Source organism: Lissotriton vulgaris, chromosome 10, assembly GCF_964263255.1.
Source record: "Lissotriton vulgaris chromosome 10, aLisVul1.2, whole genome shotgun sequence".
Taxonomy (NCBI): Eukaryota; Metazoa; Chordata; class Amphibia; order Caudata; family Salamandridae; genus Lissotriton; species Lissotriton vulgaris.
Window position 1 is genome coordinate 125,328,781 of NC_141698.1, and position 25,435 is coordinate 125,354,215.

A 25,435-nucleotide genomic window follows, 5' to 3' on the forward strand; every position below is an offset into this window, starting at 1 on the left:
ACATAACCAACAATAATACAGTGAAAACACTACAAAACGACACCACATCAGTTTTAGAAAAATAACCAATATTTTATCTGTGCAAACAAGACCAAAAACATTAAAAAAATCAACCATACAGTTCTCAGAAATACCAATACTTAAAAATATACTTGAAATACAGTTACTTTAAGTCGATAGGTCCATACGGGGCTATCAAGGCGTTGTGAACAACAAATCCAAACTGTTCTGGTAGACCGCAGCATTGCTGGCGAACTACGGTGTTGGTAAGATCCACAAAGCAGCACCTTTAGAAATGCAGGGCATCAGCGGCCTCTCGTTGAGCCTCAAAGAGTCTGCGTCTGCAGGAGACATTTCCAGATGTCGGTGCAGGAGTCCTCGGGCCCATGAAGTCACATGCGTTGCAGATTGACCTCCTTGCGGTTAAATTTGAGAGCGCCGGCCTATGTCGGGGCTGCGGTGCGAAGTGGAGTGGGACAGCATGTGGTGCCCTCAAGTTGTGGTGCAGGCAGTGGCTCGGTGACAGTCATCCAGCGGCGTCAGTGAGACCAGGGCTTCGGTGCGAAGTGTTGTGGTGCTGCCAGGTCACAGAGCAAGTAGCGGCGTTGTCGTTGCTGAAACTCTGTCATCGGCTGAGTAACTGGAGTTGATGGTGCCAGCGTTGATAGGCCAAGGCTGCTGTTCGGAATGAGGTTGGTGCATTGTGTAACTTACGAGTGGTGCCCTTGAACCAGGGGGCAAGAAGCGGCATCGATATCGGCAGGGAGCTGCGTCAGTGCTACCGGGACGGCAGAATGAAGAGAGTTGATGTGGAGTATGGTGCCCACAGTTCGCAGTGGCGACAAAGGGTTGTATCGTCGGTGAGACCAGGGTTGTGGTGCGAGGTGCAGCTGTGCCCTCTGCGGTGCCTTCAGGACACGGAGTCAGCAGTGGCGTCGTTGATGGCGTCGTGATTGCTTTTTCTTCTGTTGCAGCACAAAACACACAGTTCCCAGTGCTGGTAGAAGATGAACTTAAAGTCTTTGCTGTTCCTGAGACTTCTTGAACAGGGGGCAAATCTACCTCAAGCCCTTGGAGAAACTCGCACAAAGAAGTTGGAGAAATTTCAGTCCAGTCTTTTCACCGCCCAAGATAGAAGCAGCTACTGCAGGCCAACAAAGCAGAGCACATAGCAAAGTGGTAGTTCTTCATCACAGCTTCTCCAGCTCTTCTTCTTGGTAGTCTTGTTGGTCCCAAAAGAGTTCTAAAGTTCTGGGGTCTGGGCCCCCATATTTATATTGCATTCCTCTTTGTTCTCTTGGGTAGAGAGTGTCTGTACTTAGTCCAAACCAGTTTGGTCCTCTTTGGCCCAGCTTCCTGGTAGGAGGTGGAGACAGCATTGTCCAAGGCAGACCAGGCCCATTGAGGCGCAAGGAAATCTCCTCCCACTAGTCTAAATGCAAACCAGCGAAGCCCTGACTCATTCGAGAAAGGCAGGACATACCTCAACCCCCCTGTGGCTGTCTGAAGAGAATGCACATCCCCATCCCCTGTCACTCAAAAGCCAGACAGTAATCCAAAACCCAGCAGAGGCACAGAGGATGCCTAAGCAGGAAAATACCTATTTTCTAAAAGTGGTATTTTCAAACACAGAACATAAAAAACATCTTTACTAAAAGACGCATTTCTACTTTCTGAGTTCCAGCATACTAAACTCAATTTCTCTATCTTGTCCCAATGAGAAGATATACTTGTAGAGTATTCCACTCTCTATCCTATAACACAGATAGCCTTTCCACAGTGGAAAACGAAATAGACTGTATTTCACTATCAGGACATGTCACACATACTAGTACATGTCCTACCTTTCAAATACACTGCACCCTGCCGCAAAGGGGTACCTCGGGCCTATTTAAGGGGTGACAATTGTACTAAAAGGGGAAGGTGAGGGCTTGGCAAGTGGGTGCATATGCCAAGCCGACATGGCAGTATAAACTGTGCATAGACACTGCAGTGGCATGTCTGAAATACTTTCACAGGGCTACTTCTGTGGATGGTACAATCAGTGCTGCAGGCCCACTAGTAGCATTTCATTTAAAATCCCTGGCACTCCCAGTGCACTATATGAGGTACTTACCAGTAAATCAAATATGCAAATAATGGAAACACCAATCCATACTAAAATTCATAATTGAAGCACTTGCACTTTAACACTGAACAGCAGTGATAAAGTGCAAAGAGACACTAAACCAGCAAAACAGAGTTATAACCAGGATGTCAGAAAGCAAAATGACTGGGGAAATACGCCAAAAGATGCCAGGTCTAACATTCCTCTAGACAGTGCTAAAGCTGCTTTTCTGGTCTTGTCAGTAACTCCTCTATTCTAAGTCCTTTAGACAGTTCTGTAGCTGTGTCTCTTTTCCAAGTGGTAATTCCCTATTCTTAGTCCTCTATACAGTGGTGCAGCTGCGCCTCTGTTCATACATCCACTACGCTCCAAACAAAAACACATAGGTAAAAGACAACGCCAATAGCCCTAACTCTCACAAATGTGAGAACTATTGCATTGCAAATTCTGGCTTCTGTTTTTTTGACCCACTCTACAGAGTACATCTTTCCTAGCTGCCTCTGTTGTTTGCTTGTTGCTTGTGGCTGTCTAGCTTGACTTCCTCTCTCCTGTGAGTATTGGCTATCAGTAAACAGGCCTTTAAATCCTGTTCTTATCTTGTTTCATTTGCTGTGCTTTCAAAGATTGAGGCCAAATGTCAGACTTTGTTCTCCGAGGGAACTTGTTCGAGCTATATAAAACTCTTTTAAAAAAAAAAAGCAAGTACAGAGACAATATTACATACATCCCCAAACTAAAAGCTTGTCGACAGCATTGATTTTGTAAAGGTCTTATCTATACTGTTGGACCAGGTTAGAATTTATCTAAATTAGCTTGAGTCCGCTTGGATGCCATAATAGAACAGGGTTTGTTTCTACGTACTACCGGCTCTTTCATCAAAGAGTAAACAATGTGCTATAAGACAATGATTGCTATCAAAACTATGGATGAATATACAATCATAGACTTGGTCAGAGAATCAGCCATAGACACAAGTATAGTCAAAGAAAGCTCCGGGGCCACAAAGAGCTATATAGGTGAAGTCCAGAGGTGGATCCAGTGGGAATGGGTCTTTAAGTAATCTCAGTTGCACACTCATGAGCTCAACGTAGAGCTCTTTGCCACTGGGATTACTTCTGGAATTATGAAACACAGGGGTGCGAAGCCAAATAGATTGTTGCACGTATTAAAATTAACATCATAGTTTTCTTTCCCCTAATAACAAAAACTGTTGAAATCACCTGCGAACACAGTAGGAAGGTGTACATATTATGAACATTATAAGATTACATGCAAGAGGATCACATGATCCTTTGGTGGGAGTGAGACCTACAATTAATAAAAGAAAAGATAAAAAATAATATCTTAATGTTGGTTGCACTTGAAATGAGAACATCGTTATAAAAGGGAACTAAACTAGGAACTGTGCGCAACTAGTGGTCTTCACACTGTAATGAGTCCACCTTTAGGGCGTTCATGGGTTGAGGTTACAGCTCTAAAGTAACCTTCAAATGTCAAATCAGAGATGTATTCCTGCAGACACACAAAAATATCATGATCCCGAAGGAAGCTGAAGGAAGATGTCATCTTCTCAGTTTGCTATATATCTACACAAGTCTGCAATATTTCATGTTCACATTTTTGATTTGAAAGACATACATGAATTTGGTCTCTTATTCATAATCATTCTTATGTGTAGGGGGTAAATTGTTTATTCAAGAACCCTACCATTACAATTCAAGCTGTCCCGGGTGTCACCAGCCTAATCACGTGTTCTGTTGTCCAAAATATCGATTACCTGTGAGATATAATTGTTGTGTTTACGTTTTTTTTTGGGGGGGGTTATATAGCGCGAACTTGACCCATTGGTATCAGGTATCAGATCGCTTTACATGAGCATCAGTTATGCTACACAAGGACACATTCAATAAATGGCTCTCTATAGAAGCATTATACAGACTTGGACCTGTACGGGTACTGAATCATGCATGTAGTGAGATGTGGCGAAAGAGCATTATTTTAAGCTAGTTGTAAACAAGTTGGATAAGGTACATCATATTCAGGGTATATTCGTATACCCAAATAGTGGAAAAGCGAAGAAAGTTGTAAGACCCAAAGAGTATTCTTGTGTTGGACTGACCCTAGTACATTTTTCCTGTGGGCCAATTTTGGCCTCCAGGAATTCTACCCTTTCGCATTGACTCGTGTTATTATTGGTTTGGTCTGGTATTGTATTGACCAATTTTAATATGTTTGCCCTTGTAGTGTAAGGAATACACTAATGCAGTAAGTAAGTAAATAATGTTTTATTGTTTTAGGTTACTTAAAACCATTACAAAAATACATTGATAGCTCATACCTTCGGATAAAAGATTGTAAGAAAAATATAATATTTTTAAAACAAGAGAACTTTGATAAATGAAGTTTGGTGCAGGTGTGAGGTCCAAGTGTGGTGTCTTGGCCAATATTCTACGAATCCGATCTGGTGCCATCTTCCATATTTTTTAGTTTCAGTTCCAGACATTTCAGGAATTTGACCAACTTCCCATTTAATGGGGGAATGCCTGGGTCGAAACAAGCAAGAACCGCTTGTCTGCGTGTGCGGATTTTTAGTTCATTGAAGGTAGTTTTTAACAGGGCTACTCTTTCCTCTTTCAGCCTTGGGCAGGTGCATAGTAGATGTTCAAAGTCTTCACACTCTGCCCCGCACAGCCTGCATTTTGTCCCCCAGTCCCTTCTCAACCATGGTTGCAGATGCGGAATACAGGGTAGAATTCCTAGCCTATGTTTTAAGAAGGCTTCTTTTGCAGTAGATTTCCTTGTACATATATAATTTATTGCAAGAATATAGCAACAGGTGAGCGCCAGGCGAAAAGGTACAAACGGTCTCCCAGCCAACTCACGAATGACCAATCTGGAAATCCTACTTATGTGACATACTTACATTCTACCAGCACAAGCTAATTAAAGGTATACTATTATAAAAGCAACACTACACATCCCCCCTGTTACAATAAGAAAATAAACAAAGAAAAATAAATAAAAATAACTATGTACAAACATACTCTAATGAAGGTATGAAACAAAACAAGGTAGACCACAGTAACAAGGAATTACATTATGAATTCCTGCAGCCAACCAGGTAAAACTCTTTTTCTTTTGTCAGGCAACTTGTTGGCATTATCAATATGGATATTGTTATTATCATCATTAGACAGAAATCTTCCCCCTTATCACATAAAGAAGAACCAGCTTCCAAATGAGAAGGAACAGTTTGCTTTCCCACTGCAACGTCACCACAACCTGCAGCCAACTGTGACTGTAACTGACTATTCTCAAAATGGTCCTCAATACACCCATAATCATCTGAGGAAATAGTAGGCAGCTCACATGAGACATCATGAGACATCATGAACAGGATTTATTGCCAAACTTTTGAGATTCCACACCATACCATCCTCAAGTCTAACCGCATTCTTCAAGATCTCTGCCACCTTGATAGGTGGTTCAAAACGACTTTCTCCTTTAGCTACCTTAAAAGGCTTCCTCACCCTAACTAAATCTCCAACCTTAATTTGTATCTCTTTAGCATTATGATGCTTGTCATAATAATCTTTACTTTTAGCATGAGTAAATTCTAAACTTCTTTTCACTTCAACAGGAGACCAACTGGTTACCTTACCACTAAACAACCAACCAGGATTGAATTTAGCTCTTGGTGACCTTCCTCTCATCATAGTGAATGGAGATAAACCAGTATTAACTTGAGCAGTAATTCTGTATGACCACACAGCCTTTTGCACTTGAATCTTCCATTCTAAACCCCTGTTAATCGATGCCTGACTAACACCCTTAATCACTCTATTAAACCTCTCAACAGTGCCGTTGCCACTGGGGTTTTACAATGCAGTGGTCCTATGCGTAATCCCACATTTGTCAAAATATTCCATTGCCATTTTAGACATGAACTGAACACCATTGTCCAATAAAACACAAACCGGTAATCCCTCCATAATGAAAATCCTGTCCAAAAATGCAATCACAGTTTGTGAATCAATCTTCTCCACAAATTTAACAACAGGACACTTAGAAAAGAGATCAATAACCACTAAACCGTACTCCTTTTCTTCTCCAACAGGTCACATTATGTCTACAGCAAGTGTATTCCAAAGTGAATGAGGGATTAAGCCATCACTCGTCCTGGGCTTCAATGTCTTAAGCATTTTGTCTGCTGAACTGCAAATTAAACATTTCTTCACAAAATCCTCAACCATACCATCTACACCTGGCCACCAAAACATTCCCTTCACAATAGACTTAGTTCTCACAATCCCAAAGTGACCTTCATGACACAATTGTAAAAATAATTCCCTCAATTACACAGGAGGAACAATCCTTTCACCTCTGAACAATAAGTCATGCTCACAAGATAATTCCATACGAATTTGCAAGAAAGCATTCGCACTATCCTTGATATAACACTTTCTAGGCCACCCATTACACATGTAGTCAACAACATCCCTTGATATGGTACCCTTCCTTTGTCCTTCCATCCATTCGTCCTTACTAATAGCAGGAATACCAGAGTCATGAACTAACGCCACACAAAAATCACTCCAAGGATCATCTGTACACTCTTCAAGAGGAGGTGGTAACCTAGACAAACAATCAGCAATTAAATTCTCTTTCCCTGGCAAATAAACCATCTGATAGATGTATTCTTTCATACGCATGGACAATCTCGCCATCCTAGCGGAAGCACTAGACATACCATCACTAGATAGAATACTAACTAGAGGCCTATGATCTGTACGGATCACCACAGGTTTGCCCCAAACAAATGTACGAAAATGCTCCAATGCCCACGCACATGCTAATGCCTCCCTCTCAATAATCGGATACCTACTTTCGGCAGGGGAAAGAGCTCTTGACGCAAATAAATTATACTCTCTTTACCCTTCAAATCTCTTTGGGACAAAACCGCTTTAAGGCCTTTATCACTCGCATCAGTAGTCAATACACAGTCCAGATTAGGATCCAAACTTGCAAGAGCATTTACCTTTTGTAACTCTGTCTTAATCACCATAAACTCCTCTTCACACATCTTACTCCACACAAAAATGTGTTTTTTAACAAATTACGAATATTATAGACCTTTGACGCAAAATTCTTAATAAACTTAGCACAGTATTCAGCCATACCAAGAAACGCCCTAACTTCTTCTTTAGTAACAGGCGCAGGAAATTTAACAATGTTTTCCACTAAAGCAGGTTTAGGTTTGACTCCTTCCCCACTAATGACATGTCCCAAGTATGACACGCTTCTTTCACCAAAATTACATTTTGACCTTTCAATCGTTAACCCTGCAGATTGTAAGGTATCTAGCACACGCCTTAACTTTGAGTCATGATCACATCTGTCCATACCAGCCACAAGAATATCATCCTGGAAAAATGACACCATGTGCATGTTCCCAAACAACTTATGCATCAACCGCTGAAAAACAGCAGCAGCTAATGCTAGCCCGAAGGGCAGTCTCCTGAACTAGTAGCAACCAAAGGGTGTTATAAATGCCGTAAGTCTCTTTGACTCCGGCTCTAACTCTACCTGATGGTATGCGGCAGAGAGATCAATTGTGGAAAACCACGTTGCACCCTTTAGTGAGGACACCATCTCATTGATTTTAGGCAACAGGAACTAATCCACCACAGTGTTACAGTTCAGGTGGCGTAAGTCAATGCATAAACAAATTTTCCCATTGGGTTTCCTGGAAACCACAATTAGTGAAAACCATTCAGATCTTTCTATCTCCTCTATCACACCCTTACTCAACAACCCTTGAATCTCCTTCTTAACTTCCTCTCTAATTAGCATGGGAATAGGTCTCAATTCTGTACCTTAGGTTGAGCATTGTCTTTTAACACAATTCTGTGTTCAAATCCCTTCAAAGAACCAAAATCCTTGCTAAACACCTTAGAAAAACTTGCACACAGCTCATCCTCCAACTTGCTCCTTTCATCCATAATCAGAACTTTCTCTACACTGTTCGGATCCAAAATTATGTTTAAGTTTTTCTGATCGAACCAACCCAAAACCGATGGGCCTAGCTTTGCTACATACAATTTCCCACTCGTGGACCTTCCTTTAAACAAAAATATGAGCCAGCGGAAGCCCATCATTTCAATCCTTTCACCAGTGTAGCTGACAGGGCTGATATCAGATTTGGTACAGAGCAGGAATATCGTCGCAAAAATATCGCCTAACATAAATATCGCTGCAAAAATATCTACAGGAAGAAATATCGATGACAAAAATATCGTCTGACCAAAATATCGACAGACAGGTAAGTAATATCGTTAACATTAATATAGTTGTAATAAATATCGTTTACAAAAACATAGTTTACAATAATATCGTTTTTTAAATAATTATAAGTAATGTAGTGTTTTTAATGAATATTTTTAGTCAAAGTAGTATTTTTAGTAGTATATTATTATTTAATAATGTATTTTCAGTTGAATTTAGTATTAATAGTTCCGTAGCGGGTTGTGGGTTTATAGGGGAGTAGGGTGGGAAGTAATTTAAATATAATGAAATAATACATTAATTAATGTTTTAAATGAATATAAATAGTGTAATAAATAATAGTTAATTAATTTCAATTAGTTAATTGAATCATAATTATGTAATTAATTATGTTAATTTTTTAATTATTTTTAGGTGTGTGTACAGGATTTTTTTAGTGAAAATGTTTTTGGGTAAAGGGGTATTTTTAGGGTTCAGGGTCAGTTTTCAGTTTTTGGGTAAAGGGGTATTTTTAGGGTTCAGGGTCAGTTTTCAGTTTTTGGGTAAAGGGGTATTTTTAGGGTTCATGGTCAGTTTTCAGTTTTTGGGTAAAGGGGTATTTTTAGGGTTCAGGGTCAGTTTTCAGTTTTTGGGTAAAGGGGTATTTTTAGGGTTCAGGGTCAGTTTTCAGTTTTTGGGTAAAGGGGTATTTTTAGGGTTCAGGGTCAGTTTTTAGTTTTTGGGTAAAGGGGTGTTTTTACGGTTCAGGGTCAGTTTTTAGTTTTTGGGTAAAGGGGTATTTTTTGGGTTCAGGGTCAGTTTTCAGTTTTTGGGTAAAGGGGTATTTTTAGGGTTCAGGGTCAGTTTTCAGTTTTTGGGTAAAGGGGTATTTTTAGGGTTCAGGGTCAGTTTTTAGTTTTTGGGTAAAGGGGTATTTTTTGGGTTCAGGGTCAGTTTTCAGTTTTTGGGTAAAGGGGTATTTTTAGGGTTCAGGGTCAGTTTTCAGTTTTTGGGTAAAGGGGTATTTTTAGGGTTCAGGGTCAGTTTTGGGTTTTTGGGTAAAGGGGTATTTTAATTATATATATGTATTATTGTTGTTATATAAAGTAATGTGTAAAATTAATTTATATGTCCACATTTATTAAGTTTATAATTAAAAAGTGTAGTAAATTTTTTTGAAATAGTTAAAAAATAAAAGTAATGTAATGTATTTTGTTAATAGTACTTATATTTATTTATTATTTAATGTAATTTTAATTATTTTAAAAAGTCGATATTTTTTACATCTATATTAATTACAACGATATTTTGGAGTCGATATTTATGTACTTACCTGTTTAAGTATAGGGTGTCGATATTTTTGTAAACTATATTTTTGCAACGATATTTATGTCAGCTATATTTTTGTTATCGATATTTTAACACCCTACCATCAGATTTGACCAAATGTTCTCCTAACTTACTCACAAACTTTTGTTTCCATACATCTTGATTAACGATGGTATAAGGGGAACCGGAATCTGCATAAACATTAACGCACACACCCCCAAACAAAACCTCACAAATAGGTTTCCCTTCCATTGACTTTCTGAGATATTTATCACCACATTGCCCCTAACATTCTTCACATAATCATCTTCATCTTCATCCTCCACCTTGACTCCAACATCCTCATCACACACAAATTTCACATTGCTACGTCTACGACAAAACTTGCTAAAATGACCTATTAGTCCACAACTCTCACACTTTTTCTTTAAAGCTGGACACGACTGACTGAAGGCTAAATGTTCTTTGCTGTTACATCTGTAACACCTTCTTTCTTCCTCATTCCTATTATGAAATTTTGTTGGTTGGCTTATCCATCTTCCTTGCTGCTGCGTTCGAAAATTCCTTACAGGTCCTTGAATCTTACGAATTGTTCGAGTAGAAGCTTTAGATACATCCGCCTCTTTGACAACCGTTGCACATCTACCAGACATTTCTGACTTCCTCATGATAGCAACCACATCATCCAACGGCACATCCCCATCAACCCACAAGCGATCCTTAAGTGACAAATTGTTGTTAAACATGACGAGTTGATCACGGATTAATTCATCATGTAATCCTCCAAACCGACAGTCAAGTGCCAATTTCTTAAGATCATCAACCCACTCATCCACTGTTTCTTCTTTCGTCTGTTTCCTCTGAAAGAATTTGTGTCTAATGACACCAATGCACACTTTTGGCGCAAAGTATTTGTCCATATCTTTAATAGCATTGTCAAAAACATCCAACTCAGTATCTTGACTCTTACTCATTCTAGAATACGTCTTTAATCCAACAGGTCCAAGTGAATGTAACAAAATCCTTTTCTTTTGTTCTGGCTTCATCTTTTTAGCCTCATCTACTGCTTCTATATAATTTATAAAGTATTCTTTCCATTCAATCCACTTAATTTTGGGTTGTGTACCTTTAACCCAAAATGGCTCCGGAGAACTTATTGAAAAGTTTTGTTGTGCCATTTCTCCATCAACAACTTGAACAGAGTCACCTTCACCCATGCACAGGTAAAGTAGCTGTTATTAAAAACAAATCCCAAAATACAGCCTTCTGTCCAAATCCTGATACTTCGTCTTTATATATAAGTAAACAATTTTCTTCTTTTAAAAAAAAATATATATTTGACACTCATACAAAACCGATTTCCGTTCCTCTGACCGCCTCACCTGTTGCTCTGCTTTACTGTTAACACTCCCATTCCAAAATCAGTGTGCTTCACACTTATTCGCCGTGTCTTCCGTCAGTAGCAGTGTCTTTCATCTTCTGTCAAAAAGCTTCTTTCTCGGGAGAAAATGAAACAAAAATTGCTGCCACGCAAGGTCAAAAGACGTGACCCTGCATCAATGCGTCAGACGTTAAGCTTCAACTCCTCCGGCGTATGCCAGATGACGCAGTAACCTACATCACCCGGTAACCTACATCACCAGCATCGTATCGTGCTCACGTGAACTCCACCGGTGCTCAAAAGATGCAACACCACCCAGTAAGAGTAACGGCCACACACAATACACTGTTTCTTACTTGATAATAAAATCCTTAGCCAGATGCTTCCTCACAGTGAATTTCTCCACTCCGACAGAATTGTAGAGCCTCAAAAACATCCGGTGAAATTATTCAATAAAATCTGATTCTTCTTGAATACACTAATGCAGTAGATTTCCTTGTGCATACATCGCCGACCACGCCCACTAGAGGCCACGCCCCCTTTTTAACATATATAAACGCTGACTTCTCAGCGCAACGTTCCTATTCCTGACCCAGTCCTGAGGCGGAAGCCGGGAGCTGGAGGTACGAAAACAAACTCGGTTTGCATCATATTTTAATTTGTGTGGTGTCACTTATCAACTTGTTTCACCGCTATTACTGTTCTAGGCACGATCAGTCAAAAGCCTCTTTCTTAACTTCACAGCGCTGTTGACGCTGTCGCGCTAGCATATCGACAAAGCGGCCGCCATTGCACCTGGCGCGCTCGCCGACCACGTCCACTAGAGGCCACGCCTACTCCCCCTAGAAATGTGCTTGCATAGGAAGCGCAGCGGACGAGCGCAGCGGGAGCGCCGTTTGCGCGCCGAAGGCGCGCCTAAGGCAAGCCCGTCTGCGCCCGTCCGCGCTAAGCCCGCGCCAGGCACCGGAACCCCTGCCCAAAGTCCACCAGTCCTCAGGTACGCCTCCGGCGACCTCCACCAACTCCGAGGCAAACTCGACTGCCCTTGCAAATATGATCTATCTACGGTACTCGTCTCCTCCAGTTGCTCCAATTGTCACTGGACCCTCAACCTAGAAGCAGAACGGTCAACACCCCCCAAAATCTTGCGACCTCTCTTTACAGGTGCCTTGATAAATGCCAGGTCAATGTGTAAACACAGCCAGGACATCCACGATCTCATCATTGACCACGATCTGGACTGTCTTATGATCACCGAGACCTGGCTCACTGAAGACAGTAACCCAGACATTGCCACCGCCCTCCCCCCGGGCTATTCCTTCCATAGACAGGATAGACAGAAAGGTAGAGGAGGAGGTGTCGCAATTATCCTTAGGAACACCTTTAACTGTCACACCTTCTGCCTTGATCCCCTCACCGACGCAGAAGGCTTAGGATTCTGCATAAACCTTAGCAAAATGCTCTCCTTCACCGGTGGCCTCATCTATCGTCCACCTGGTAACGCTACGAAATTTCTAGACTCGCTAGACGACGCTCTTGGAAGTTTCCTTCTTCGCTACCCACACTTTACCCTCCTGGGAGACTTCAATATACATCTTGAATCCATAGCGGACCCGCACTCCAGAAACTTTCTGCAGTCGTTGGACATCTTCAAACTACAACAAAGCGTCAAGCTTCCTACACACTCCCTTGGCCACACCTTGGACGGTATCTGTTCTAATTTCCCGTCCCTTTCCTCCCTATCCCCCATACCTCAAATCTGGACTGATCATTGTCTAATCCCCTTTCATATTTCTAGCGGCCATATCCCTATTTGCAATAAACGTTTGCGCCAGCCCGCCCACTCCATCAACTGGAATACTGTCCAGAAAAACCTCACTCTTCATCCTCTTTCCCCATCTAATGCCCCTTCCCCCTCGGGTGATATAGATAGAGACGCTATAGGTCTCAACAACTGGCTCACTCACGAATTTTCGAGTCGATGCCCTCCCCACAAACGGGACAAGGCCTTGAAAACAGCCAAACTCAAGGCCCCTTGGTACACGCCGGACCTAACTGCCGCTCACCTCCTTTGCAGAAAAGCTAAGAGGAGATGGCGTAGAACCTACGACAACAGCGATCGCAGGAATTACATCCTACAGAGGAAAACCTACCTTGCATCCATTAAATCAGCAAAAAAAATCTACTACGTTAACGCCATTAAGGATGCTAGCCAAAAGCAAAAAACCCTTTTTGCAATAGTTAAATCCTTTACCAAACCCAAAGCTCTTCAACCGGAAATCCCTCCATCTCAAGAATTTTGTGATAAAATCTCCGACTACTTTGATGACAAAATCACCCTCATTCACAAAAATTTCCCTCCTCCTCCCCCTGTTCCTTTACCCCGGGACCCGGACCATTTCAACCAGCCTACTAATAGTCTCAAAAGCTTTACTCCGGTTACCTTGTCCCAGACCAGAGATGCGATCCTCGCCTGCAAATCTGGCTCCCCCTCTGACCCCTGTCCACCTAAGATTCTTCACCTCATCATTGACGAAATCAACCCCTCCATCAATACTATAATCAACCAATCCCTCTCATCCGGTTCTGTCCCACGCTCCTGGAAAATAGGGGTGGTCAAGCCGCTCTTGAAAAAGTCGAACAAACCCCCCTCCGACCTGACTAACCTCCGCCCGATCACCCTCCTACCCGCACTAGGTAAAATAACGGAACAGTTGGTCCACAAGGAGCTCAAGACCTTCCTGGACTCAAATAACCTACTTCACCCCCAACAATCCGGTTTCCGGCCGAAACATTCCACTGAGACGGCCCTGATCAAACTGACCGAAACAATCAAAACCCTTCAAGATCGAAGGAAGAAGGCTATTTTGATCCTTCTCGACCTCACGGCAGCTTTCGACACCATTTCCCATTCCATCCTGATCAAGAGACTCTCAGATATCGGTATCACCAACTCTGCCCTATCTTGGATCAGTTCTTTCCTCAGTGACAGGTACCAAACCGTCACACTTGGCCCCTATCATTCCAAGGAGAAAAAGGTGTTCTGCGGTGTCCCCCAGGGTTCCATCCTGAGTCCCCTCCTCTTCAATATCTATCTTATCCCTCTCCTTACCCTCATAGAATCGTTCGGCATAACCGTCACTTCTTATGCCGACGATACTCAGTTGATCATTCCCCTTGACGACAATTCCAACACGGCTGAGCTCAACCTGAAACACTGCCTTACAGCAGTCTTCCAATGGATGGACACCAATCATTTGCGCTGCAACTCGAACAAAACCGAGATTCTTCCCATCGGAAAAAATGCTTCCTTCTGCCCTGCCCTGTGGTGGCCGGACAACTCTGCTGCCCCACCCCAAACCGTTTCGTCAGCCAGGAACCTCGGGGTCCTCTTCGACTCCGTGCTCTCTTTCGATCTCCACGCTTCAAATACGGCAGGTAAATGCTTCGGCATAATCAAGTCATTAAGGAAATTCTTTGACTTCCTCCCGCTTGACTCAAGAAAAACGGTAGCGGTAGCCCTCATTCTGTCCCGTGTGGACTACTGTAACGGACTCATGGCAGGGACCAAAAAGTCCACTCTCGCCAAATTACAAAGTGTCTTGCACACTGCCGCCCGGCTTGTCCTAAAACTTCCACGAAAATCTTCCATCTCCGCAGCCCTTAAGACCCTACACTGGCTCCCCCTGCACAAGAGAATTCTCTTCAAAATTCTCATTGTAGCCTTCCGAGCCTTCAACAAATCCGGTCCTTCTTACCTAACTAAACGCTTCCCCCATTATACTCCGTGCCGCTCCCTAAGATCTTCACAAGATAACCTCATGACCCTGTCTAAATTCAACCTGAAATCCAAAGGCGGCAAAACTCTAAGCAACTTAGCTATTAAAGCCTGGAATAGTATGCCAAGGCATCTCAGGCTTCAAACAGTCGAGAAACCATTCCGGAAGCTTCTCAAAACCTGGATCTTCAAGCTCCCCGACGACTGGTCCAAAGCTGCCATCTAGCCTCCCCCACTTCACTCTGTGACTGGAATCAGGACCCATAGCGCCATGATGCTCCTTCCGGAGCGACCGCCTGCGCTTTATAAATACCATTCCAAATTCCAAATTCCAAATTTATTGCAAGAATATAGCAACAGGTGAGCGCCAGGGGAAGAGGTACAAACAGTCTCCCAGCTAACTCACGAATGACCAATCTGGAATCATACATATGTGACATACTTACATTCTACCAGCACGAGCTAATTAAAGGTATACTATTATAAAAGCAACACTACAGCCCTGTTAAAGCTTTTAAAAGGTCTTTCTACTGAAAAAGAGAAATGCCTTTTAATTTATGTAACTTACCACAAAGGCTTTTTTCTTTTAGTTAATATTTGGAGATGGTCAATGCGAGTGGAACAACTTAACATGTAGGTTAATGAACACTGCTAATTTGGAGGACCGACCATCTTTATTGGAATTATTTGATTTATTGCCTTTGGTAAAAACATAGTTGCCCATATTAGGTAATAGGCAGCCCTATAAATGATATTCTTGGCCGCAGAAAGGGTGTGTGACTGAAAGCTATTATTTTCACTCCTTGAAGGGATTACCCTTTGATTATGTGTTTTTACTTTCCACTACTTGTACTTGAGTGTAATTATCACCATGCAAATAAGTGCCTTTTTCCAATTACCAACCACAAAGCTTGAACATTTTTTAATTTGATGTTAGGTTGATGGCCTGCTTTATTGCAAATTAATAAAAACTTGTCTCACAAATTCAAAAGGGGGATGCTGGAAATGTGTTTACTGCATTTTTTAGATCAACATTATTGAAATCAAATGAAATTATTGTGTATTTATTTAGCGTACGCTTTTGTCATTAACCACCTTGACGTGTCTTCTTTTTTAGGGTATATTGGAGTATGACATGAAGTGCTTTAAAAAATATGGAAAAGTCTGGGGGTAAGTTTAAAATGTTTGTTTGTTCTTTGGCCATTACAATTTTTGTTTACCGTTGTCTGATATAGTGTCCTAGGTATTGGTCTATGACAATCTGTTTTTCTCAGTCGCTTTTAATATTTTGGCGGTGTGGCAACACCACAGGGTTAAAATGTATTGTCATGGTGAGAAAATATATAATAGAAGACTCACATTTGGCCCCTTCATTTAATGAGTATGTTATGGTGCTTTGCCCATGGCTAATATACTTGAATAGAGATGAATGGACCTGTGATAGGCTGGTTCAATTCTCAGAATTAAATACCAATCTTGAAATATCATTTTATAGGACTACATGCGCAGCAATCCACATATATGAAAAGTGGAACACACTTGAGAGCAAAGTGTCAGGCACTCAATGTTTTCTTCTTTTGTGAAAATCCCAGCAGTTGTTATAAAGATAACTGAAATATTGTTTGTCATAAATGTCTATTTAATACTCTCATATGAGATTGAATATTTATTTTAAAAAATGTTGTAAAATGTTGGAAAATCTTTAATCACTCATTATGATTAAATAACGACATAAATTAACATATTTTGTCCCTTAAGTACAGCAATAGCCAGACATTTTGCCATCAAGATGCTCACCACCAATTAGGTAGGTGAAAACGTGACATTGCTAGCATTGCCTTCAAGACAATGGTATGGGAGGTCAGGGCACCAACCTACAATGAGGGAAGGGGGATCTTTCTGTTACACAAAGGAAGAAAAAGGGGATGTTCCCCCCCAACTAAAGTTACAAAACCAACACAGGTATCTCTCTGCCTAGTCAGAAAAGCTCAGGTATGCTTTACGTATAGACACCACCTCTGCACACATATAAATATGGCATACAAAGTGTTAGTATTGCACTCGCCTGATCAGTGGTACCTGTGGTACTGAAAGCCGGGCGTGAGCGGAACCAAGTGGGTGAACTGGTGGTAGGGACCCTAAAAAATGGTCTGATTATAAGGCCAAACCTCCCTCCACTCCCCACGACACCTGAAAAATTCCTGTACACAGGGACCATTGATCAGATGAAACCTCCCTTTGCAAGCCATATTTTTATGTCCGTGCCACAGTGAAAAGACATTCACAGGACGTCATTGGGGGCAGGGATATCAAAACAAGCTCGCCTGACGAATGCCCTGGACCATTTTTTGGCCATTAGAGTAGGGCAGAAACATGTTGGTGCTATGAAGGTCATTGGACCATTACATCCTTCATTGTCCCCCATTATTAATTCTTTTATACTGTGTCCATCCACCCTACTAATAAAGGGATAGCTAGGGTGTGGATCAGACTTTTTTTTATTACATGTAGCTTCTCCTGCACACCATAATATTCAAAGAAATCCCTGGAATACGGTCGAGCCCATCCGGGCTTTTAGTGGACAGGATGAACCTGATGATGAAGCATGCCACTTTTAGAGTGGGTGTGTATAATGTTGCCTTTATCCATCTCATGCAGAGGCAGTGTCTATCTGTGAAGCTCACTCAAGCTTTTTTGACGAGGCAGAGGGGTACCTTTATTTGTTTTGTAACATTACTAGTGTTGACAATATTTGTTGATATCGGATTGTTTTTAGGAGGGGAACTGTGAAACGAAAATGTATCTTACATGGTAAATAGGCAAGTACACCTGCTCTGAGTGCGTGATTGCATATTAAACTGGTTTGCTGCCTTTTTTTGCTGATTACGTCACACTTATCTAGCATAGGCACAGAGGCTGAGGCCAAGGTCTGTCCCTGACAATGTGAGATCAAGGACCTGTCCTATGATCTAAAGGGAGACTCACCAAATAAGCCCTCAGATCAGGCAAAGTGCTACTGTCCTTGCCCTGATTATAAATAGCATCAAAAATTGGTGACTTCATACCATGTTTTGTGAATTTGTAGTGTGGCCAGATTAAATTTCTGTGACAGTGAGATGGCCGTCTACTGACTTCTCTGTCCTCTGTTCCTCTTTCATGAGAAATTCAGAAAATGTTATAGACATTCTGTGAGTATGTTGTCAGGGGCAGCCTTAGGCATGCGCAAGCTGTGCACCTGCACAGGGCCACCATACCCCAGGGGCCGCCTCGCGAATATATATCCTAAATATAATAATCCTCTTAGGATGGGTATATATTTGCGCGGCGGCCCCTGGCAGGGATTTGGCTGCCTCCGGCTCTGTTCCACTTCCAAAACACCCTGACCCCCCTCTTCACAGGCCTCGGCGCCTGCGTTCCTCCTGGTTCCTGATTGGCTTCTTTTTTTCCCTACCCACTGCTGGCCTGCTGGTACAGGCGTATATAAGCCGCGACCACCGCCATCCTTTCATTCCCTGTTACTCTTGCGCGAAAGCAACTATAACCTTTTCCTCTCCTGGTGGGCGAGTCGTTTTACAAGTGCATCTATAGTTTTTATAAAGTACTGGTGTTCACGCAATAGTCATAGTTAATATCTGGTGGGATAGGGGGCACAACACATTAGCAAACCCATTGAAAGCTAAATTAAGAGAATTTAAGTGCATGAATCTGGTTATTCGAAACGAAAGAGAAAGGTGGCTCAGCAGGCTTTCGTAGCATCACAGGAAGGAGCAATCCTGAACTTTATCACCCAAGGAAAACTTAAAGATAGAGAATCCTCCGACCAGAGTACTGCTGATGCACTAGGTAAGACACCATATTTGATATGGTATCGATTTTAATGTTACCGTGCAAAGAGCCACTGATTCTTTCTCTGTGGGGGGGCTGTGGGTCCGGGGCCCCTGTCATGGCCCTGGCACTGCAGCCGTCTGTGCCATTCCCTCACGTTGTGTGTCACAATACCCTCCTCCTCCTAAATGTTATCGAATTTGAGACGAATTTGGAAGGGTAGGAGCAGCCGCAGCTACTGGTCATCTAACGCCTTTTCTGGACTTTTTATTAAAACACCTTCCTGAGCTCCAGGGGGCTCCGCCCGCCCGGACCCCCTCTTCCAGGGCCCCGTACCTACGCTCCCTGCCCAGGACATGAACCTAGAGCCGCCCCTGATGTTGTGTATTTGTTTGTACAGTGCATTTGTAGCAAGGTACTAGATGGATAGCTTCCCCAGAGAGTGGAATTGTACTGTCTGCATTTCTGTGCCAGGAGGGTGGGGCACCAGAAACCAAAGTGAGTAGGATGGAGACAGGGCTACTTCAATATATTCATGAGGGCCTGTATTAGCAAATGATTGCTTATTAGTTTATAGTTCACTGCCATCCAGCAGATGATAGGGATGAAAGATGGGACTGCAGTTTCTGTTGTTCAAGATGAGTATGTTTCTAGGCAGGGCATGATCTTTCGTGACTATTGCTTCATGAAGTTGAGGGCAGCCATGTACAGAGAACTCACACTTCCTTGTGCCCATGGTTAGGGTTTTTCCTCTTGGAGCTAGTCTCTTTGCAATATCCTGTGAGGAACGTCACATTGCACAAAGAATGTGTTTGGAGATCAATTTGAACATGAAATAAAAAATCAAATGAATCCAGACCATTTCTATTATCTGCAAAGCTAAGACCAGCTTGAAGGTAACCTCTGCTGAGACAGCTACCGTCCAGTCCTCTACTTAGGGAGGCTGCAACTGGTGAAGATATGCAGCTGCTGGAGAATGACAGCTTCAAAGCTGGTGCCAGAGAAGGACCACTGCTTGTGTCTGTCCAGCACCCTCTAGGTCTCCAATGGATGAAAGCAGGTAATTGAGAAGCAGAAGAAATACATGTTCAGAAGAGACTCTGAAGTGGGCTGAATTTTCAACACAAGCTAAGGCACTTTCAATGATAATATTGCACTAAATGAAAAGTGTACTGAGGTGTTGGCTGATGTATGCACTGGGGGTGAATGAGTGACTGCACTCGAGCTTAACCAGCACCATGTCCTACATTAGATGCCAGAGATCACATACATTGGGGAACTCCATCAGCAGGGTGAGTACAGAAGGTTGTAACACCGAGATTGTAACAGTATTTTAACCCTGCATTTCAAACCTCTAATTCCGCTGTGTACTATTAAGTAATGCCTAAATTACCTTTTCTTGCTTAAAATACTAGCACTGGACTGGATAATATTTTATTATGTGTGTAGCTTGATTGTTGAGTTCTGAGCTCTACCCCCGCACACTTCCAAACTCAGCAACCCATGATGGCTCGCCCTCGCTACTCTGAGAGTCAAGGGTTGGACGTGGCCCAGTTAGCAGAGCCATAGCATCAACTGTCTTCCATGGGCTCTAGCCCCTCCCACTCCTGAATGGAGCTTGACAGATACTGTCATTGACCAGCTAGAGAAGCTATGTTCAGTTATTTGGCCCCGGGACCCTCTTCAGTGATATTACCACATAGATGCTGACTGCCTGTCCTCACCCTGATTTTATGGGTGGTACCCTTGTCATGGTTTGCCTAAGTAAGCTCTTGTCCAATCGTAATTGGTTCTGAGACCACTTTGATGACATTAGCATAGAGTCTGGCTACCTGTGCTTGTCCATCTCATTGAGCCCATCGACTAGGCCTGGTAGCAGCTGGAAGAGCTGCCTAGTCCCATCAAATAGATTCAGGGTTAATAAGAAAAATAGTCCCCAAGCTGAGTTCAGCCTAACTTTATTCTATCACACAGCAAATTCTGTGGCAAAATCCTCTGCCAGAGCCACCTGGTTTGTATGTATGTCAGAAGCCTATCGTCTCATGTGAGCCCATTCTACACTGTGCCCACTTTTTTCATGTGTTTCACATTTCAACCTGCACACCCCCTTGCATCCTGTGCCTCAGATCCATACTCTGCATGTCTGGCTTTGCTGAAAATATTCGGTTTGATAGAATCTTATGCTTCCGAATAAACTACTTTTGCATGTGTTTGAGAGAAACACACAAAGCTAATGCCATATGATACCTATTCTGTGTGTGTGTGTTCTGCTCTGTGCTGTACATGTACTTTATGTACAAGTGAAGCCTGCATCCTGTGCTGCACTTGCACACTGCACCTCTTACTCCTTCATCGCAACAAGGTTCTCAATGAGCCATGTGGGGCTCTCCCTTGCACCCAGCCACCCAGCACAATAGTGTTCACCTAAATTCACCAACAAAATACATTCACAGCATGTGCAGCAACAGTGCAAGCATCCTAACAGAAAGGAGGGTTGCAGCACGGTGGCAGCAGTGTGTGGTTATTCTCGCTTTTTCTGTCTGTCTTTCTCTCTCTCTCTCTCACACACACACACACACACACAAATTCACAAGTAGATCAAAGGCAGCGGCAATAAACATCGGCTGCTGCATATCATTTGCCACCTCTTTTGTGTTTTATATGCAACTTACATGAAATTTTGTACAAGATATGAATGCAAAAAAGATTGACATTGACAGTGCTTGTTTACCAGGGGCATCATAAGTTGATATGAACCTCTAGAAATGGATGTACTTAAACAGTTGGTTCACTGCATGTGCTTCCTCAGGTTTATGCTGCTCCATTGGGATCTTGGCCATTTGAGTGCTCTGCAGAGGCAGCACTTTGTGAAAATACTTCTACGCCCTAGCTCTTTTAATCTGGAATCTCCAACTCTAAAAGCTTGCCAGTGTTTACTCCCAAAGAATAGACAATCAATCTGTGGCCTCCTCAGTATTAGCCAATCTCACAAACTGCACTCTGCTTCCCAAAACTTTATTCGTATATACCATTAAGGAGGGTTACCCTTGTTTCCAAACCAGAATTTTGAATATAAGATTGCTTCTTGGTCTAGTGTATATATCTACTAAGTGTAAGATGAACATCCAGGGTTACAGGCCACGAGTTAGGTGAGGATGTGAATGCAGTCCTTTGATGAAAGTCTGACTACAAGGACGGTCCTACCTGATAATCCTATGTAACCTATACGTAACATAGGCCATTCTAGACCATAACAAAGGAAAGAGTCCAAATACATGGTCTGTATCAGTTGTGTGCATGATTCTTACCACATTACTGTACGAAAGCTGACAATATAAGATGTAGTAGTCTAACTTTAGATATAGGGATAATCCCAACTTATGGTCCTAAAAAAGCTTTCTGACCCAGAGGTCATTTAAAACAGCTGAAACATGTCAACCACAGATGTAGGGGGTCAATATGCCCTCATAACTTCGCTTTGATTTTAACCTTGCCAAAGGATGAGCCCGTTAAAGAATTTAATAGGATTCTGCAGGCAATTTTAAAATGTAATCCCTGACATTTAGATCAAGTGCTCCACTTACAAATGCTACGAGCCCGCCTACCCACACTAGGTGAGTAGGGCTGGGCCCGATGATGAAGCAGGCCACACTTACCCTTAAGACCCTTGATTCCTGTGAATTTGACCCCTTGCAGAAGCACGATTGGTGTCTGTGTCCACCGAATTCTGTAACTGTAGGCCCAGAAGATGTATATCACCATTAGACATAGCATACTGCTCACCACCAAATGTCGCCATTGCTCTCATAACCCCACACAGGTAAGAACCGAGAAGGAGATTCATCAACAGACATAGAAGCATCCAGTGTTGTGTTTGGGTGTGCTGTGGTCAGCCCGCGTGCTAACAGTGAGCTTTTCTCTGTGACCCTGTGAGAATTAAAGTCCAGGTTGGTTGTTTCCGTGTACCTAGCTATTCCATCTTCAATCTCTTGTAGTACAACGTTACTCTGATAAATAGGCTCCTTTGACAGACTTGAGTGTCATCACAACCGGTGCACCATTGCACAGATACTTTAGGATAGAGTGAACAACCCCGTACCCTCCGTGTAACTTGTCGATTTGAAATCTCCTTTTATGAATCTGGGTGCAAAGCACTTTCTTTTTTTTTGTTTTAAATATTTTTATTATTTTCACCTGGTATTAAGTTACAAAAAGCAATCAAATATTATTTCAAATTAAACAAGTTTGTCACATACAGACATGATCAGCTCCCAGCTTATCATTAATGTACATAAATCGAGACTTAATGTCAATTCAGTGCAATTCAGTTCAATTCTAGTATCCCCCATATTTTCTCGTATTTCTGCAATGATTTGACACCTCTAAGTTCTGCCAATGTACATTCCATGGTGTTGATTTCATTAACTAAATACCACTAATCCAAGGCATTAGGTGGATTAGGGCTGACCCAAGCTCTAGCTAAAGTTAATTTAGCACTTTCATTCACATTACTATCTCTCCTACCTACCCCTTTAAATTCGTAAGGAGTGAGCTGTGTTTTTATGACAAGAACCAAGGTCTCCTTAACATAACTACCTCAGCCATCCATTCATTAAATGGGGAAAAAACAAACCTTAGCAAATCACAGTAGCTGAGACTGAAACATGGTTGCTTAACAATCCAGATTCCAGCCTTACTACTTGGCCCTCAACAGAGGATTTTCAAAGAGCAACTGTATTTCTCCTTCTGTTTGTTCTAGGAAGGTTGATGATTTAATGCATATCTTTTTTGCAGTTCAGTATGAAGCATTGTTTCAGGGTTTTTAGCCTCACAGCAAAGGATTGCATGATTACAGTGCTATTTTTGCAAGGAACTTAAACTTCAACCATGGGCCAAAGCCTTTCACTCAGTTAGTTAAGATGAGGTTCGAGCCCTAGTGGAGTTAGAACCTACATTATTGCGTCATCTGCATACATTAAAATATGAAGAGGATGCACTCAGGGCTGGGAAGGAAACTATGTTCATGCAAAAATATTTGTGGTTGGTCATATAAGTATAGCGAGCACATTAGAGGACATAAAAGACAGCATTGCTTTCTGTGACCCTATCTGCGGGAACAGTACTTGGTCTGCTTCCATTGACACCTGACACCAAGTGAAGGGGGGGGGGGGGGGGGTAATTGTAAATATCAGAAACCTGATGATATCTCCATCTCCAAAGCAGAACATTTTTCCCCAAAGAATTGGTTTATCCACACAGTCAAATGCTGTCAAAAAATCAGTAAAAGCTGTATGGAACAGTTCTCCCCTAGTTCGAACATATCATTTTAGAACATACACATTTTTTAGGGTTAAAAGATTTGGTTTGAAGCCTTATTGTTCTCTATTATCAATCGCTTTCTGTGTGGCTCAGGACAGGAGATGCCCTAAGATACTCTTGGTTTACGCCTTCTCCACCGTGTTTAAAAACATTATTTCCATGTAATACATAGGTGACTTTCAAAAGCCTTTCATTGACTAGGGAATATAGTTCTCCTGGCCCCAAACCTGGGCTGGTTCCCTCATTATTGCAATGATGAAATAGAGTAGCAACACACATTGCCCCTTAAATCAGGATCCCATTTTATTTCAGAATTTTTTATTGCAAGAATTACAATGTAACAGAGACACAAAACACAATAGCTGTTTCTGACTATAAATGTTCAGGAAATTCATGATTTCTGTTGAGCCCTAAAAAGCACTCCTGAATGCCTGGCTTCTAGAATAAAAATACAATCTGGTTTGACGTTGTGGGTGAGATGTAGAAATAATCAAATCGGGAATCCGGTTCATAAGAATTTCATGGCTGTACTTTTGTGTTATTTGATGCCTATAATTCTGAAATATAATCTCCAGTCTTGCTAGAGTATTGAAACAACTGACCTTTTTGTTTTAGCTCCACCTTGCAAAGGCAATTTTTCTAAAAAAAAAAGTGAATTATTGTCTTTGCAGCACAATTCAAAAAGTCAAAAAGATTTATTGCATAATTAATTAAAATCATTACAATTTCCACATACATTTTATAATACAAAAGACAAAATGCTTGCTAAAAGATTAGACTACTCCTTTGTTAAAAAGATGTAATACAGTTTAAAAATTTCATCCGGGGATTCTCCCGCAGGCTTTAGGGTCAAAATGTTAATACATGAGTTGTGCAGGATTTACCAGTCATTAGGATCGAGGCAGCGTTGGTGATCCGCTTCATTAGCCCTGTCCTTGTTCCACAAGACTCAGGCATTTTTTCACTTCTGCCAAGAATGTTATTCCCCGGCAAGCCAAGATAATTGAACTCCCTCCCAGCCAACAAGTTACCGTTTGCCTGCAGGTGCGGATTTTCAACTCGTTGCAGATCTGTTTTAAGAATCGACGACGTTTTGCCAGGAGAGCCGGACAAACACACAGAAAGTGAGCTAGTGATTCTGTTTTGTATCCACATAGTCTACAACTCTCCGTCTGATAGTTGCCTTTCCAGGATGGTGCTAGATCCTTCGAAATGTGCATACCCATCCTATAGTCTGTGAAGGCTCTTTTTAAGTGCACATTGAAATGAGAGGATAAGTATGCATGCGGTAGTCCAGTTTTGAAAGGAGTTGATTATGGTCCAACCATGTCGCCGTTTGAGAAGTGACGCTTTGTCATCTTGAAAAAATTTCATCCTTGCTGCCTTGTTGGCTAATCTACTTAAGGTTGCTTTGTCCGTCACGGACTACCAT

General features: G+C 42.0%; 1 protein-coding gene across 1 annotated transcript in view; it reads left to right on the plus strand.

Annotated features, from left to right (window-relative positions):
- The window catches only part of LOC147684822 (cytochrome P450 3A21-like), a 295,556-nt gene that overhangs the window by 71,171 nt on the left and 198,950 nt on the right, over positions 1-25,435 (plus strand). The window contains exon 3 of the mRNA XM_086940697.1: positions 15,977-16,029. Coding sequence (XP_086796823.1) covers positions 15,977-16,029 — 53 coding nt within the window. The remainder of the gene's footprint in view (positions 1-15,976; positions 16,030-25,435) is intronic.